The 20,172-nt window shown below is 37.3% G+C and overlaps 1 protein-coding gene across 1 annotated transcript; it reads right to left on the reverse strand.

The window, feature by feature from the left end:
* Positions 1-15,305: 15,305 nt before the first annotated feature.
* On the reverse strand, positions 15,306-19,391 carry LOC124783237 (DDB1- and CUL4-associated factor 7-like). Its single transcript, XM_047254006.1, has one exon. It carries the CDS (start codon positions 18,764-18,766, stop codon positions 17,732-17,734), a length of 1,035 nt encoding a protein of 344 aa, XP_047109962.1. The 5' UTR covers positions 18,767-19,391; the 3' UTR covers positions 15,306-17,731.
* Positions 19,392-20,172: the final 781 nt, after the last annotated feature.

Here is a 20,172-nt window from a genome sequence, read left to right on the forward strand (position 1 = left end):
TAGTCATTTCAAGGAAAAAAAAAATGGCTCTGAGCACTATGGGACTTAACTGCGGAGGTCATCAGTCCCCTAGAACTTAGAACTACTTAAACCTAACTAACCTAAGGACATCACAAACATCCATGCCCGAGGCAGGACTCGAATTTGCGACCGTAGTGGCCGCGCGGTTCCAGACTGTAGCGACTAGAACCGCAAGGCCACACCGGCCGGCCATTTCAAGAAAAATTTGCAAAAATTGAAAATGTCCTTGGAAGAAATCTACAATCATCTGATGTAAAAGAGATTTCTTTATTACACATCTTGATTGCATTCATTTTTAAAACGACCAGTTTTGTTCAGCATCAATCATCTTCAGATATGATTTGTTGATTGCAACAGTAACCCAACCAAGTATCATCAAAATTTGCATGATGAATCACAGGTAAAAAAGAAAAAAAAATTATCTTCTGACTTAGCATGTAAATTTTGCTGATAGCTGCACAGGTTAGTTTTGTAATTGGGACAATAAGATCTGAGGATGGTTCATGTTGAACCAAAACAGGGTATTTCAAAAAATTAATGCAATCGAAACAGAGAATAATAGACATATTTTAGGATCTAAAAGTGTACATATTGTGTATGGGCGCAAGAAGAATTGGCTGCTGTCCAGATACAGGCAGAAGCTTCAGGCTGCTGTTGTGGGCTATACTGGCATTGGCAAAAATGCTGGTGTTGCCTGTGATCCCTGATCTACTTTTATATTTACACTCCACAAGCCACTTTATGGTATGTAGCAGAGATATTTCTGGTTCTGTTATCATTTCCCCCTTCGCTGTTACACTTGCAGATGGTGCGTAGGAAGAATAACTGTCAATAAACCTCCATGTGAGCTCATCATAGTCATTTCACAAAGAGTATGTGGGAGGACATAACATATTGCTGAATACCCTCATCAGCTAACTTTGAACAGAGGGCAGTAGCAGGTACACAAACCTCTGGCCAAATGTGAATGACATTACTGACCCTATGGCTGTCCCATTATGCCTCTGCATCAGATATAAGCAGCTGCCCAACCCTGACAGTACTTCTGAGTCAGCGGTGGACACCTTTTCTATTGGGATGAGTTTAGTCTTTTCAAAAAATGCAGGTAATCAAATAGTGTGTTTATCATGGTTATTGTGAACTCCTGTGTTAAGCGGATTACAGAGCCCTTCAGAGAACTAGCAGCAGATCAAGAAAGCAGGACCATGTGAACTCACTATACCAGGCTGGGAGCTAGTCCAAGATTTTCGTGTCCCTATAGAACACGATGGGTACAGCCAGCTGGAAATAGTGGCTGATGTCAACACGGATGATGCCTGTCACTTAAGTTCAGAGGGCACTCTCAGTTCCTAAATAGTTGAAGATAACTAGTCTCACACATATGGTGGAGGCTCAGATTACAATACAAAGCATATTTCCCAAAATCATTCATGATCACATGATTCTGAATCAAGTGAAAGTTTAATCCAGAAGTTCTGACAGTTCAGCAACTATCTCAGATACAAATTTCTTACCCTCTGCTAGAAGGTGGACAAGTGCAAAGTAATGCCTTTCTAAATAGGTCAAGTACACATTACACAAAGGAAGCAACTGCTAGGGTGGCACGTAATTTGTGGCATGCAGATTTTAGGTAAAGATACCTGACCATTGACCAAAGAGCACATAATTACTGTATTTAGAAGGAGAAAATTCAACAATGCAGATGAAAGTTGTAAATATTGTATAACATAAAATTCTTGTGGGCTGTAGACTTTGTCATGTTAAGTGACATATCAATGTTCAGCCACTGCTTCAAGTGATCTTCATCAAGGTATAATTTCTGATAAAAAAATGTGAAACACCCAAGAGACATCCGTAACACACCACTGTGCCATCAGATTTCCCTCAATCCTACTAGCTGTGACCTAAAGTCTTACTTAGTGGCTCCTTACACCATGACACCAGGAGTAATACTAATGTGCCTCTCCAAAACTTTGGAAGAACGGGATCTCTCGCCATGTTGAAATCTTGCACTTCGATGATGGCAATCCAGGCTAGTGCGGAACCATGATTTATCGCTGAATACAATGGGATGCCACTCATCAGTGGACTATGCTTCCAAGCCCTGGCACCACTTTAAATGCAGCCGTTTCATTTGAGATGTTAATGACAGCCATGCATGGGATGTTAGTTCCCCAGTCCAGCTGCTACTAGCCTCCAACTGATGGTGTGGTATGACACAGAGTGCTGCATGGAGTCCATTAATCTGTCTCAGACAGCAGGGACAGACATGATGGGATTACAATGTCATGATTTTAAACAACATGTTTGGGAGTGTTAGCAATCTCACTTGTGACAATTACGTATGAAGAAAAAGTCATGATCGCAAAGTATCATTTATTTAAAATGACCAGTTTTGGCCTGTACAGTAGCCATCTTCAGATTGATTGCACCATTTTCTGGAGCTGGCGACATGCTGAGATGCTGCGTATCGTCAATACAATGTGATTGGTTCTCACACAGCAATAATCCCTTGTGGTGATTAGATGTTGTCAACCAGAACCTTGATGTTGGGTATGCAAGCCATCACATTCACATGCAGTCCAATAATAGGCTACTGTGGCACCTGAATGCCCCACAAATATGGATACTGTATTGTTAAATGAAGATTCACATCAAGGCTTCTTTCTGACAGTGTCAGGTGCTAATAACACTGTCTCATGTTGAGTATGCGTCATCTCCGTGCCATACACAGTGATCACTTGACATCTGGCGCTGTTAATGCCACTTATATACTGTACTGGGTCTGGTAGCAACACTACACATGAACACCACTAATGCACTCTGATAGCCATTCTACCGGTTACAGAGAATTGCAGCTCTAAGCATATACGTACCTGCCAATAGTGTGTGTGTACAAAGTTACACAGACATCCGGCCTTGTGATCTGGATGCTTCATTTGTTTTTTTTTATCAGGAAGTATAATTGTTTTAGTACACAATTATATGTCTCATTGTTTACAAGCCAGAAGAAATTTATGGACAAGTGACAGCTACTGTGAAAGCCTGAGAACTTAGAACACAGTATTGGTTAACTGCAAGGGTGTTCAATGCTGAGTAACAGAACTGCTCTCCATTATTAATAGTAACAATGTTCATATCTTACTAACAACAGAAAGCTGTTTGAAAATTGAAATGATCAACAGTGAATTCTCAAATTCCAATAGGGATATATACCACTAGGATAGGCTGAGGGCTGGTAGTGGTAATGTATTTATAGCCATAAAGAATTAAATTACATACAATAAAATTACTAGGGATTCAGATGTAAATAATATGGGTGGACATAAGTACGAAAGGTACGTCAAATGTGCTAATCAGGTGCCAATATAGATCACCTACTTCACAAAGTGTGGTGACAAAACAACTCACAGAAAATTTGGGGAATATTGTATATAAATTTGCTGATGATATTACAATATCTGGGGGACATTTCAACTTATCAGCTGTAAATTTGAAAACTCATATGATTCAGGTAGAATATGAAATTTGTGGGGTATTGTATTAAATAACTCATACAAAAACAATTCTGAACAGTGTCAGAAAACTGGCTTTGTTTTCCATGAAACAACCAGACTCAAACTTTCTGATTCAGTTAGCATAGAGCAGTGAATCAGCATTATAGCATCAATGAATATTAGTGTCATAAGGAATACTAAGAAAAGTGGCAAAATGTTCCTCCGCACCGAGTGCAAAAACGAAACAGGTTACCTGGTAAGTCAACAGTAAATAATCATTTGTAAGCCCGTAAATGTGGAGTATGGATGGATAAAATTCAAGAGTGCCAGTATCGCAAAACAAGCTTTCAGGCCAATTCACCCTGGCCATGTTGTCACGTCAGAACACTCCATAATGCTTTTCAAATGGTGGCATTCATAGTAGCAGTCATGTCATAAAACATCACAGTACCATCAAGATTTCTCAGGAATGAAGTTTTTACGACTGTCCATTGTTGATCATGTGACCCCCAAGCCCATTTTCTCCCATCCACTGCCATCTCTCATCCTCTATACTTTATTTTTCATGCTTTTTCAGATTGTGGTTTATATCAGTTGTTATTCCATGTCTTTGTTATTTGTAATAGATTGAAAACAATTGAGGACAGCCACAGGAGTTGAGATCACTTAACTTAAGCTTACTTCTTAACATGACATGATGGACAGTGTGAAAACACCTCATGTGACTGTGCTGCGATGGCCAGTGTGAATTGGCCTTTTTACAAAGCTTGGGGAATACTCACTTTTGTCAAATAACTGTGTTAGAAAGCTGTTGCAAGAACAGAGAGCTTTATAACTGATTTAAATTAAGTCAAAGCATTATTTAGAAATAAAAATTAAAATGAGAGCAATATGAGTAATGTGTAGTGAAATCAAAGCTCAAATTATATTCACTGATCCAATGAAAAATGGTAAGATATTTTGGTCATACTCCTCAGTAGTTTCCACCTGGCAATCCGAGTTCAGAATTATTTTTCCTCCAGAATATTTTACCGAAGAGGATACCATTGTTTGTTAGCCAGACCCAAACAGTAGAGCTGCATGTCCTCTGAAAAAATAACGACTGTAGTTTCCCCTTGTTTTCAGCTGTTTGCAATGCCAACAGGGCCATGTTTCAAAGCCAGGCAACTACTGAAAAGGATGCTTCCTAGAACCATATATTTCTCTGGCCAGTCCACAGACATGCCACCATTGTCATTGTACCTACAGTACAGATATCTGCATCACTGAGGTATGCAAGGCACCTCACCCCCCCCTCCCCCCCCTCCTTGGCAAGGTTCAAGTTTTATCAGGAAGGGAGGGGGGTCATTTACATTCATACTCTGTAAATCATCTTATGATGTGTCACAGAAGGTACTTTGTGTACCATTATCATTTCTCATCTCTATCATTATTTCAAGTCATAAACAGTGCACGGGAGGAATTACTGTTGGTCAGCCTCTGTATGAGCTCCAAGCAATATGTTATTTGAATCTTAATTTACAGTATACAGTCATAATTTTAATAATACATCTCTCCATTATGCATCATGCCTCTCTTGTTGTGCTCACCACTCAAGTTGGATAGGGTATCTCTCTGATACTTTCTTGCTTATTAAACAAAGCAGTGATGAGATGTACTTTTGCACTTCGCGTCTTTTCTGCCTCTGAATCTGGCCTGATAATTATGATACATCACCGAGTAGTTTTCAAAGATTCTGTACTTTTTTTTCTTCATGGGTGAGTTACATGTCCTTAATAATGAGTCAGTGAATTTCAATGCACCAGCAGCTTCTTCAGCAACTAATTTTATGATGTCATTCCACTTTAAAGTGCTCTGGACTGTTATTCACAAATATTGAACAATAATTGTGACTGTTTCTAGTCATCTGCCACCAATTGTGTAGTTACACAGTAACTAATCTTTCTGGTGCTCTATGTGCAACACATTTGCATATTTTATAGATAAACTGCCAGTCCGTGCACTGTCAAATTTCTACAGACTTCTTGCACTCTGCTACAGTTTTCTAGCATTGCGATTTCCCTGCAGAGCTTATCACCATGGAGAACATGACACAATCTACCAGGTCATTTGTAAATGCGAATTTAATATTTAATTACTGTCCTCAACCTTATCACAAAGCTGGTCTAATTTTCTGTAAGCATGTACCATTTCTCCTGTATCATTGCGATAGTTCATCGAACACATTCTGCCTTATTACTGTCTTCTGGATCTTGTGAGTTTCACAGGATCATTTTCTGTGGAACTTAAGTCAATTTCCACAGAGAAGAGTTTTGTTCTTGATAAAGCTTATAAAACATGTTTCATGATTCTGCAAAAGACTGATGTCATTGAAATGGGATTATTTATAGCTATGTGTACCTGTCAAATGACCCTCCTGGAAAACAGGACTTGTCTACTCTGTAGAGCAATTTTAGTTTATTTTCTGTTTCATGCTCACATACATTAATGTACATATATAATCTTCAAGGAGGAATCATTTTCAGAAGAGCAGCTTCAGTATTTTGGCCTTCTCTTTATCATCTTCCATATTGTTGCCAGTGTTGTCACTGAGTGACTGAATACATGTTGTCATCAGGAAAAACACAAAATTAACATTCTACAGGTCAGAGTGTGGAATGTTAGATCCCTTAATCAGTTAGGGAGGTCAGAGAGTTTAAAAAAGAAAGTGGATAGACTGAAGTTAGACATAGCACGAATTAGTGGAGCATGGTGGATGAAATAATAGGGCTTCTGGTCAGGTCAGCAGATTCACATAACAAAATCAAACAGCGTCATTCAGGTGTGGGGCTAAAGATTAACAAGGAATGAGGATTCGGGGTAAGCTACTATGAACAGCATAGTGAACACACACTCATAGCCAAGGGAGACAGGAAGCCAACACTCACCACAGCAGTAGAAGTTTAAATGCCAACTAGCCTCACCAATGACGTAGAGACTGAAATAATGTAGAATAGATAAAAGAAATCATTTAGGTACGTAAAAGAAAATCACCACCATTCTAGCCACTGTCAGGTCAATTGGGCCCAAACAACTGTCCCATCATCCTCAGCCAATGGCACCATTGAGATGTGGCATGAAGGTGCATGGCATCAGCACATTGCACTTCCAGCTGTTGATGGCAGACCTGAGTCCACTAGCAGTCGGTCAAGTAGCTCCTCAACTAGCATCATGAGGCTGAGTGCACTTCATCCCAGTCTTCCCACCAAGGGAAGATCCTTGGCAGCACCGTAAACTGAACCCATGGCTGTCAGCTGCACAGACCGCTCAGCTACAGAGGCAAACTATTCAGATGCTTAAGGGAGACAGAAATTTAATTGTGATGGGGACTGGAATTTAATACTAGGAAAAGGACCTTGGACTGGATGAAAGGAATGAATGGAAATTGAAATATTACTGTATCTCGTTGCTACCTACCAGAACCCCTCGGAGAGCATTAAAGATAAACACCATTCCTAATTGTCCAATTGTAAAGTGACCTGTATCCAAATTACATACAAAAATAACCACTATTTTAGTATACATATAATTCGAAAACGATGCTTTGCTGATTAACATTGTTCTTATGTGAGAAACATAATATAAATGTGAAATTAATACTGTAACAAATCGAAAGAAATAGAGCACATTGTCAGGATGTACCAGTAAACCTATCATTATAAAATTACTATAGCAAATTAAATAGAACATATAAATAAAGCACGCTAATTGAATCTCCGATATATGTTAGCACTAAAATTCAGGCACTAGTTGATTTGTTATAAACAAATTTAGAAATGTAATTGTTACCTGTAACATAATTAGTCACAAAATGTTATATTAACTTGTAACTAAGTTTTTGAAAATAGGTTCACCTTGTTCAGCACTGAGATGGTAAATTTTTAGCAATGTGTAGCTCATATTCGGTTTAACTTTTAATTGTGATTTTACATAACATTGTAATTTTCATTGTAGGTAATTGTTAACAAAAGTATAAATAGAGGTCACGCAGGCACCTTGGGGCACTCGTTTTTTGGCTAGGGTTGCGAGCAAATGTATTGTAGGCTCACTCATTTGTTGATTGTTGTGAACTCTGGACCATTTGATGTCAACTTTGGGTACATGTGATGTAACCGGTACAGTTCACCAGGCTCGGACACCAGAGTCCTGGAAATATATTGGTATTAAAACTGCACTGTACTTTGGAATTTATTTGGGATTCTTCCGCAATCCTTTTCATAGGCTGCACAGCGACGAGGCATGAATGCAGGAATTTTACAAAACCCCGAGAACTAAACAACTCTAAATGTTGGTAGAATTGACGTGAAAACAACAGCGCATCGACTGGGCATTTCACTCAAAACATTTGCAACGCGGAGGTGGGAAAATATAAACATCTCAAAATGCAGACTGGTAGAATTTTGCACAGACATAAAATAATCATAGCTAACAGTTGGTTAAAGAATCATGTAAGAAGGTGTATATATACGAGGGCAGTTTGAAAAGTTCTCGAAATGGAATAGAAAAAAAGTACTTACATCACTGAAACTTTTTTTTTATTTTTCAATGTAGTCCCCTTGTAGATCACTGCACTTGATCCAGCGATGTTCCTGTGTCTTGATCCCATTTCGAAAATTAATTTCCTCCAGGCCTGAAAAATAGTTGTCAACTCCTGCTATCAATTCTTCGTTTGAAGTGAATCTTCATCACCAAGAAAAATATTCAGTTTTGGGAAGAGATGGAAGCCTGACGGAGCCATATCAGGTGAATAAGGTGGGTGTGGCAACAATTCATACCACAGTTTGTGCTATTTTGTCATGGCAACGGCACACGTGTGCAGGCACGCGTCATGAGTGGCAGCACCCACCTCGCAGATATTTTTTTCATTTCTAAGTCTTCAGTTAAAATGTAATATACCCTTTCAGATGACATCTGGTAAGCATGAGCAGTTTCATGCACTTTCAATCGGCAATCCTCCGTGACCATTTTGTGCACTTTTGCAATGATTTCTGGAGTAGTGACACATCTTGGCTGACCACTGTGTGGATCATCATCTAAGCTAGCCCTACCAAATTTAAATTCATTTGTCCACTTGTCAACAGTTGAATATGAAGGAGCAGAGTCCCCCAAAGTATTCTGGAAATCAGCATGAACGTCCTTTGCTTTCATACCTTTCTTTACGAAGTATTTAACCACTGCTCAAATCTCGATTTTTTGCATCTTTGCAAATCACTATGCAGGAACAACAACAGAGCCACATCACCACCACAGCTCTCTTCCAAGAGCACTGATGTGGCACGTGTTTACAGGCAACAGTGCAATGAATATCACACAAACAACTCGTTGTGCTAGTGCTGACCTCTCATGGTGATTCCAAGAACTTTTCAAACCACCCACCTATGTAAGAGATCTAAAGACAATGGAAAGTTACAGACTGATTATATAATGGTAAGACTGAAATTTATAAATCAGATTTTAAACTGCAAGAAATGTTCAGGGGTAGACGTGAATTCTGGCCATAGGTAACTGGTTATGAACAGTTTATGAAAACTTAAGAAATAGCAAAAAAGTAGGATATTAAGGAGATGGAACCTAGATAAACTGAAAGAACATGAGGTTGTTGATAGTTTTTGAGGCAGCATTACACAATGACTAATTGAAGCAGAGAAAGGAATACTTTAGATGATGACTGGATAGTTTTGGAAGATGAATAGTGAAGACAATAGAGGATCAAATAGGGACAAGATTAAGCCCAATAGAGAACCAGGGCTAGTACAGAACAATCAGCAAACAGAGAAAATATAAATATGCAGGAAATGAAGTAGGTGAAAGGGAATGAAGATGTGTACAAAAAGCGACTGACAGAAAGTGCACAACAGTCCAGCAAGGCTGGCTAGAGAACGAATCCAAGGCTACAGAAAAGCACTGTATATACGCTAAAGATAGTTCCCACCTATAGGAAAAAGCAAAAGCAGCTGTGCGACTATCAAACCTCAGATGATAAAGAAGTACCATCCAAATATGGAAATGCTGAAATGTGGACGAAAAGTATGAAAGGGCTATATAAGGGAACTTGAAGACAATATTACAAAAAAGGAATGAGGAAGTAGATGAAGATGAGATTGGAAATATGGTGTTGCAAGGGGAATTTGACATGGTAACGGAAGACCTAAGTCATAATAAGAGATCCCTGAAGTAGACAACATTCCCTCAAAATTACTGAGATCCTTGGGAGAGCCAGCCACTGTAAAACAATTCCACTAAGTGTGCAAGATATACTAGACGGGAGAAATATCGTCAGACTTCCAACTCCAAAGAAGGGACACGCTGACAAGTGCAAATATTACTGAATTATCAAGTTAATAAGCCATGAATTATTTTTTACAGAAGCATGGAGAATCTGGTACTAGATGATCTTGGGGACGAGCAGTATGGGTCCTGGAGAAATGCAAGAGGCAATATGGGACCATACAAATTATCTCATAAAATATGTTAAAGAAAGGCAAACCTATGTTAATAGTATTTGCATATTTAGAAAAAGCTTTTGACTATGTTGACCAGGACACAGACTTTGCAATTGTGTAGGTAGCAAAATGTAGGGAGAAAAAGGTTAATTACAATTTGTATAAAAACCAGACTGCAGTCATAAGAGTCGGTGGAAGTGAAAAGGAAGCAATGGTTGAGAAGAGAGTGACAGTAGCCCCCTTTCAGGTTTACTAATGTCATTATAACTCCGCCGGATACAGCAAAGGACTTGGAAGAGAAGGTGAATGAAATGAACTGTGTCTTCAAATAGATTACAAGGTGAAAATGAACAAAAGGAAAACAAGGATACTGAAATGCCGTCAATATAAAATGTATGCTGGCTATAGCATGAAAAATATTTCTGAAAAAGGGGAATTTGTTAACATCTAGTATAAATTTAAGTTTTAGGAAGTCTTTTCTGAAGATATTTGTGTGAAATGTAGGCCTGTTGGATGTGGAACATGGATGGTAACAAGTTCAGATAATAAGAAAACTGAAGCTTTTGAAATGTGGTGCCACAGAAGATAACATGGGTAATCAACTAACTAATGTGGAAATACTGAATTGAAGTGGGAAGGCAAAACTTGACTAAATGAAAGGATCAGTTGACAGGACAACTTTTTTGGCTCCAGGAACTCATCAGTTTGGCAATGAAGGGTGTGTGTAAAAGGGGATAAAAGCAGTAGAAAGAGACCAAGGGATGAATACCATAAGCAGGTTCAAATGAATGTAGATTGCAATAGTTGAACAGAGATGAAAAGACTTTCACAAGATAGAATAGCATGGTTTGCTGTATCAAACAGCTCTTCAGACTGAAGACTGTAACAGCAAGAACTGTACATGCTGTATGAGCACTTTGTATTTGAACACAAAAAGCAGCTTCTGAGACTACAGTGAGAGCACTAGATGTTGTTAATGACCTATTTTTAACGTATTAATCTGTCATGATTGACTCTTCCCTTAAAGAAGAATTTCATTGCTTAATGTTTTCTAGTATGGGACTCATCAATCACAGTTGTTGACATAGAATCATGACAGAACAGAAATATTCTGTGTTTGAGTACCCAATATACGGGGCACTAAGTTCAGAGGATTCCTACCTGGGGTAACTTACCAAAATTCATATATAAAGAGTTTTTACAACAGCTTTAATTATTTTGGGGGACAGTAGATGTCAACTATGTTGTGCAAATTTCTACACAAACCCAGTTTGCTCTAAATTAACTATGAAGCTAACAATCACAGAAATGATGCAGGACTAGCACATCTCTGAAAAGGACGTATTGGTAAAATCATTGCCTGGAATTAATGAAGCAACTTAGTCCAGCTAGGTTTGCAGTGCACATGATTACTACTACGGGTGATTTAAAAATTAAGAAATTAGTTAACTCTGTGTATTTTCCTTCACTAATAGGTTATAGAATAATTTCTGAGGAAATCTAAACTTACATAACAGCATTTTCAAAACACAAAAGCATGTTAAAAGAATTATCTCTGGTGTTATTTTTACAATGTCTTGCAGGGGTACTTTGGCAACTATTTCATATACATGTATTCATGATTGTCCTTTCCCATTATCAACATTCCTCTATTCTTCAAACAAAAAATGTGAACAGCATGAATACAACATTAGGACCAGCACAACATCTATGAAGGCTTTGAGGGGTCAGCATTGGTCCAGAAAGGAATAATATACACGAGTATACACCTACTCAACAATCTGCCAGAAAATGGTAAATGCCACGTATAGATAATGAGGCACAATTTAAACACCTTTCCTTCTCGTAATATAATTGCCTTGCATCATTGTTACTGAACTTGGTTTACCCTATCATCATTGTATAAAAAATCAAACATTAACCACATGTGACAGCATATCATAACAACATGGCGATCCATGTAATTCCTGCCCCATCCCAACTGCTCAACACCTACAGAACAAAACAAGTATCCTTGGACAAGAGGTGGTGCGTTCAATTTGAAATTATGGTTAATATAAAAATCTCTCAGAATCATTGGGTTCACGGAAATTGCATGTAGTGGTAATATTCGTATTAAACAGTCCTCGATTTTTCAGTATATAGACTGCTCTGTCTACAACTGTATAAATGCTTTATTTGAAACTTTAACTAAGAACAGTAGGTGAGTAATATATGGAGCAGCAGTTTTTTTCTTTTCATACCAGCTGTTTTTCTCCTACCATACACACATAAAGCAATCTAAAAGCAGTTCCCATAATTATCACTGTGTAGAATTACCACTAACGGTAATTTGTTGATAATATACTTTAGAGCAGCAGACTGTCTATGCCTGTGAATCTATAGCTTGACTTATTCCAGATCCCTAATGAATGAGGAACAGTAGGTAGCTTTTAAAAGAAAACACATATTTGCACTAACTGAGAGTCAGATACTCCCTAATGAGCTATAGATATGAATATTACATACATACCTATGCTTGGGTGAAGTTTCAGTAATTACAGACGTGGGATCTTGTAACAAAAGTGAATATACTGCATCTAAGAAAACAAGCCATAATCAAAAGTTTAGATTAAAAAAATTTGGTTTTTGTAAAATAAGAGTAAATTATTACAATCAGAGCCAATTACTCAAAATACAAAGCTCAGGAGATCTTTAAAATGTTGAAGAGAAAGTGTATAATGGAAATGAAAGAAATGGTGATGGATAACATAGAAAACCCATTTTTAACTGAATGCACACTGCACACTCACCATTTTTAAAATAGTAAATTTTTCACTCTCAGTACTTACAACTCACTTTTTGATTCTCATTCTTTTTATAGTTGCCTACAAACGACCAACATTTTATCAATGTTTGCTACTTATTCTGTTGCAATTGCTGAAACATTAGCCTTAGTCTCTCAGGAAAGGAAAAAACATGTACTCTGGAATTTATTAAAACTCTATCTGCCAATCTTCCTGGGAATGAGAAAGATGGGAAGAAAGATTAGGGTTTAATACTACTTTGACAACAAGGTAGCACAGGGAAAGGGATGGGGTTACGGGTGAGAGAAGTTCAGTAAAAAGAAAGATAATGTTTTTCAGAATATACCTGCCAAAACAATGCACAAATAAATGATGTTCTACTTTTGCTCTTTCACTCCTGACTTGAATTGACTTTAAGATGTCTGCCAACTACATCTGTCTCTATCTGTTTTGCCTAGTTCTTAGCAGAAGCACTGTATTGTAGAATTTTGTAATACTAACATACCACACATTTAGTGCCTATAACATCTTAACCCTTCTAGTAAAAGAGAAAACAAACAAATGTGCAAATACATACCGAACCAATATTTGAAACTGTTCAACTGACTTGTTTTCGATACTGTAATTGTAAAGGTTTACCATATGCCTGTTGATCTGTGGATACAGATACAAGCTGTTCCACAAAGTGCCTTCATAATAATTTAAAAAACTGTGAATTGCTTGTTAGGATCTTTATAATTTCTACTAAAGGCAAAATTTTACATTTTTTACTGTTGTGCACTGGTAAGGAAAGGAGGAGAGGGGGGGGGGGGGCGGGGGATAAAAGGAGTTGCAACCAGGCATAGAAGTTGGAGATTATCTTTAATAGTCAGTTACACAACCTTGCTGCGTTATACAGCTTCCTAGTGAAGCTAAGACTCATGGTTAAGGGCATCCCTCTGAAGGATTATTACATACCGCTGTAGAACTACTCTTCCCTTGGAATATTACACTTATTCATCAAGCATAAGGGGCATATCATTTGGACATCCACTGACTGCTTATACTGGGAAAAGAGTGGTGGGTGTTCCATGGAGGGACAAAAAGTAACAAACTGAATTACATGAAAAATTTCTTGCAACTGCTACTACGTCATCATTTTGTGAAAAAGAATTCTAGTTATATGGAGGCAGGAATATATATAATTATTGGAAATATACATACTGCCCACAGGACAATGAAAGAGGTCTTTGGAGAAAAGATAAGCAGCTGTATGAATATCATGCTCTTAGACAGAAAATCAGTACTGAGCAAAGAAGGGAATGTTGTACAGTGTAAGGAGTATATAGAGGAGCTATTATATAGGGGAAATGACCTTGAAGGCAATATTATAGAAAGGGAAGAGGGCACAGATGAAGATGCTTTTGGATGTCCATCCTTCTGATTGAAGGGTTGTGGGACTTCAGCAGTTCAATTATGGAATAAAATGAAACATCTGCAGCCATCCAACACATTATTTATTATATAGCAACCAGTTTCGGTGACTCTATACATCTTCATCGGCCCTTAAGTGACACTGAGATGTGCTCCAATTGTATACACAATCTCATCAGTGGCCAACATCTATGAATTGGCTTCCATAGACTATTTAACAGTGATGTTGCGCCTGCAACATTCAAATACCCACTGTCTGGAGAAACATTAAAAAATAAAGAATGCTATCTTGATGCAATGTAACACTAAACCATAATCTTCCTTTTCTTTTTATGTTTATCCAGTCAGTTGGCAGTTGTTGATTGCAGACACAACATCACTGTTACAGGGGTCTACGGAAGCCAGTTCACAGATATTGGCCACTGATGGGATTGCGAGTACAATTGGAGTTGACCCCCCTCAGCATCAGGCCCAAAGGTGGTGTACCGAGTCACTGAAATTGGTTGCTATACAATAAATTACATTGAAAGGACAGCTGCATGTGTTTCATTTTATTACATGGATTATTACATACATTATTATATATAAAACCAAAGATGAGGTGACTTACCGAACAAAAGCGCTGGCAGGTCGATAGACACACAAACAAACACAAACATACACACAAAATTCAAGCTTTCGCAACAAACTGTTGCCTCATCAGGAAAGAGGGAAGGAGGGGGGAAGACGAAAGGAAGTGGGTTTTAAGGGAGAGGGTAAGGAGTCATTTCAATCCCGGGAGCGGAAAGACTTACCTTAGGGGGAAAAAAGGACAGGTATACACTCGCACACACGCACATATCCATCCACACATGTTTCCTTCCATTATATTGATATCATACATACATTATTATATATTTGAAGATGATACAGCAGGAAGAATCTGACAGAGCACTCAAAGACCTACGTCAAAACAAGGCCCTTGGAGCTGAGTACATTCCATCAGAATTACTGATATTATTTGAAGAGCCAGCCATGATTAAACTACTCCACATGTGATATTCACATACGAACAATGTGAAGAAGGTTAAACAATTAGGGTATTATATCTGCTTAAACAATCTGACTACTTTCAATTTAAGACTTTATTAACAACTCAACATAGCTCAAACACAAGATAAGAGCATATAAATACATTATTGTAATAAACAAACTGCCTTAACTATTATCCACTGAATCCCTCTCAATTACAATGCCGAGTATTAAAAAAATATATGACAATTCGCAAAAATACTTTCCTAAGCATATTCAGATTGTTCCTCTTAGTGAATCCCTTCTCTGCTATATACTAATTTTTGACTAGATATGAGTGGTTTGCATATGCACATATGTAATTACACGAAATCACATGCAGTACTGATATAAGCATCTCTAAGTGCCTCCCTTAGTTTACTGTTAACAGTCTGAATGATGCTACAAATGACCATATGTAAGTGGCAGCTCTTGTAAAATCAATGACATATCACACAATGCACTGGTACATCATACTTGAACTGATTAACCAACATACAAGGCTTACATAACAAGAATAAGAAAGAACAATACTTAACTTCTAATAATTTGAAGAAACAACAAGGGAAACATCATTCAATACACTCACTCAAAACAATGTCAAATGTTATCACCTCTTCTATTTCTCTGACAAGTGAATTCCTCTTTTAGAATATGAACTGATAATCTAATGAGGGACTAATCTACTTTTAGAACATATAAAACTTTGCTCAAGGCTGGATACAACTGTAATTTTGTAGCATTTCATAGCCTGTGTCAATTTTCATAATATTGTTCTGGGTTACAGACCATGCCATGTTGTAAAATTTTGTTGCAGTTTTGCCATTTGCAAAAGCAGTTGAAATGTTGGTACCAGTACCAACATGACACAGAACAATTTAAGAAAACAGATATGCACTATCAATGCAAATGTGATTCATCAGGCACTAAAAGAGTTCAACATGATACACTGATTTATGATTTAGCATTTGCTATGGCTGGCTAAACTACGATATATCACTGTCTGAGCAAAAAAAAATCCATAATTAAAATTCACACTATAGAAAGGACAGAAACATAAATTTACTGAAAGGTGTGAACCAACAAGAAATGTTTGGACCTATTTTGAGATCAGAGAATATACTATATTAGTTAATGTAGGATAATTAAATTCTGAAAGTTTCTCATGAGAAATATGAAAGAAGAAACACAGGAATAAGAATAATCTATCACATGAAGACTGCCATCTATCCAGAGCAGTTACATAAATGCTCCAAGAAAATGAGATTTAGGTTCATCGCAGTTGACAAACATCCACTGATATCTGTTATCACCTACACTTTTGAAGACAGTACACATTTGCTCAAATTTTAATGAAACTATTTAGATTATAAGAATACCTACATATTTCAATTGTGAAGCAAAATACAGTGTATTCGTAATGCATTAAAGCACTTGATTTCAGCAACACTACTTTTAATTCCATATTGTAGTTTGATATGGTCATATTTTATACGAGTGTCACACAATGTCTGCTAGTTACATGTAATACTAGTTGTATAGTCATTAGTTTTCATCTCACCAAATCTTACAAAAAATATGTGACCTTTTTACAGAACATAAATGCTGAAGTTAAATTCAAGAATAATTTAGTTATACGTAATAAATCTCTGTTTCTCAGGAAATGTAATGGTCTGTTACCTATATATTATACAGATGATAACTGCGTTATCTTACAATTCATAATTCTGCTTTGTTTGCTTATGCATGTACTGGATACACAGGGCAGATCAGTTAAATTTACATCATAACATCACAGATGTTACAGCATACTCTACAGAATATGTCCAAGTTACATGTGTTTTTTACCATACTGTGCTGACTGATTCAAAAATGTAACCTATAAATATGATTAGTAAAGGTAATGACACTTTCATTTAACTCATACAACATTTAGTAGACACATTTGGCACTGAAATTGCAATACAAATAACGAACTTTGCATGACCTACCTATTTTATTCCTGAAATGTATGATGCAAAGAGAATCCACACTGCCAAAATATGTATACTGAACATCTACTTCTCTTATTACATCATTACATTTTTTTCTAGTCACAGAAACCATTTTTATCTTTTATCAATCTTGCAGATTTGTCATGCCAGACTTCTCACAAAATACACTGTGTGTGCTAACTACAGCTTGCTAAATGAGCAAGATCTGATATGGGTTCTAAAAGTTACAATCAACTCCATTTTATCAGTGCCAAGTTTCATACAGAAATTAACTTAGAAATGCATACTCAATGAATTCTAAATTTATATTTATAACAGTGATACGTACAGAGTATTATTTTAATGGAAGATATCAATATTGGAACGATATGATTTAAAATCTTATTTGTACAAAGTAAATATCACAATTTTTAAGTTACAAACTTTTCCTGGTTAGTGTGTTGTGAAATAGCTTAATAACTGCTGAAATAAGTTAAGTATGTAACAGTTTATACACGTAGAATTTCTAGACATTTATTGTAGCAAATGGCTATCCAATCAGGCTGTGTTGCACCCCACTGTATCTGATTAATTTCTCCTTCAGCAGCAGTATAGGCAAGAATTGGATCTTCTATTGCCAGGGGCATTTGCTGAATATCCCAGATAAGGGCCTGATGATCATCACCTGCCGTGCATATGTGACAAGACGAGTGTGGTGCCCAGGCTATACCATTAACACATGCTCTATGGTTATTAAGCCGTGCAACAGGTACACATGGGAGCCTCACATCTAGTATTATAACTTCTGTAGCATCCATTGCAACTGTAGCCAAATAGTTGGGATCTTGCTTGTTCCACGCTAAACGGAGAAGTGGTGTATGTCGCGGGTCTTCATATATTATGGTTGAATGCTCCAAATGTCGTAAATCGAACATTCTGACTGAGCCATCAGCACCCACCGAGGCAAACATATCACGACCACCACCAGCACGACTGAAAGTAATATCATAAACTTCTTTGTCATGGGCTATTAACTGTGTTTTTACGTGACCTGTCACTGAACTGGTTCGGCCCAATACCTGCCCTGTTTCTAGGCCCCAAATTGTACAAGTAGTATCAATACTAGACGTTCCAATTAGATTCTGATCTACCTCGTTCCAGTCAAATGAAGTCAATGGTGCACAAAAGTCCGAATTCTTGTTGTTATTTAGTACACATTCTAGCCTAGTTTCTGGCTCTCCTGCCCGCCACACTCGTAAGTAATCACCACTTGTTGCGAGGAGGTCGGGGAACACTCCTTTACTATCTGGTATCCACATTATTTTGGTTGTGGGGTATGGATGATCAAATGTACTTTTAGCAGTGAATTCTGATGATGCATTTTCATCTAAAGACACAATCTGTACCTTATTATTGTATTCCTCCACAAAACTACCCAATGCTAGACGGAAACGTTTGTCTGGTCTTAAAGACCAGTTCACACTATACAGAGGCCACGGTGCGTCGTATTTATATATCTCCTTACGTTTTGGAAAACTCGCCATTGTTGTGTATGAAAGAGAGAGAGAGAGAGAGAGAGAGAGAGAGAGAGAGAGAGAGAATTTGTTGCGTATATAACTGAAACGTACAGATACTATGCTAATTCTAAGTATTCACGTCAAACATAATATACGCAACACAAGGTTGTTTAGAAAGTGAAATAACATACTGTACGATAAAATTACAGATTCAAGCTTTTTGATCCAAAATTTAAAAGTGTTTCTGTAACGCGAACATATTAAATTTCCGAAATATACGTGCAATCAATACCGGCGTGGCATTACGGACGTTCGAAGATCTCAGACATGAAGCATGATTTCCCACGCACAGCATTTATACGGAGACGTCTCTGTCCCGAAGACTGCATGGTACAATTCTTGGGAACGACGCATACAATGATATCTTGAAGTTCAATTCAAATTCGGATGCAAAATTCCCGTTGTTATTCGTAGTGAACACTTCTATTAGATACTGAATGTCTCTTCATTTCCAAGCTGAAGTCTTCAATTTTCTTTCTGAAGTTTGTTCTCATACTGCTAACACACGGTGGACCGTACATACAGTACAAAACGCACACATTACAAAGGTCAATGACAAACACGCACATGCATTACAAACATAAACATCAACTTCGTGTATCAATATCACAGATATTATTCACTTCGAAACAAACGTACATATACACTATGAAATGCACCAACGATAACATTTACGTGTAATGTGTCGCTTTGGTTTTAAAAAATTATTCCTCACCTGCACAAAATTTAGTTATCTCGTAAATGCAATACTGTAAGTGTCTAAATAGTCGAGTTGTCAAAATCAAAATAAAATAAATAAATTGAAAAACTCATGAACACGGGCTCCGGAACGCCACCTACAAATTGCTCTTGATAGGTAAATACGTCCATTATACAACTGGATTGGCAATGATTGTTGTGCCTTTAACGCATTGCTGTAAATTCTACCATTGCACTTCAACAATAAAGACTTCTGAACGGAAATCACATTTCATAACCAAATCGCAGTTTATCTGATATTACTTTCGGAAATTTTTTGTGGTCCGCAGTCCATAGAAAAGATCAGTTTTCACTCCTGTAGTCCGCTATGGAAGTCTTTTCATTTCGATAGTAACTTTCTGATTTCCAGCATCCTCTGTAGCAACGCATATCAAAACTTTTTGCCCTCCACTAGTCTAAACCGTTCATCATACAAGTTTCACTTACGGCTATATATAAGACTACACAAAAAACAAATACCTTCGGAAGTCATAATACAATGCCTAACATTTAAATTTATAGTGGATGTTAAAAAATTACTCGTTTTCAGAAAAGCTTTCCTCGCTTGTGCCAGTCTGTGATATGTATAACTCTCTATTTCAGTCATTAGTGATTTTGCTGCCCAAATAAAAAAT

Source organism: Schistocerca piceifrons, chromosome 1 (genome assembly GCF_021461385.2).
Source record: "Schistocerca piceifrons isolate TAMUIC-IGC-003096 chromosome 1, iqSchPice1.1, whole genome shotgun sequence".
NCBI classification, from domain to species: Eukaryota; Metazoa; Arthropoda; class Insecta; order Orthoptera; family Acrididae; genus Schistocerca; species Schistocerca piceifrons.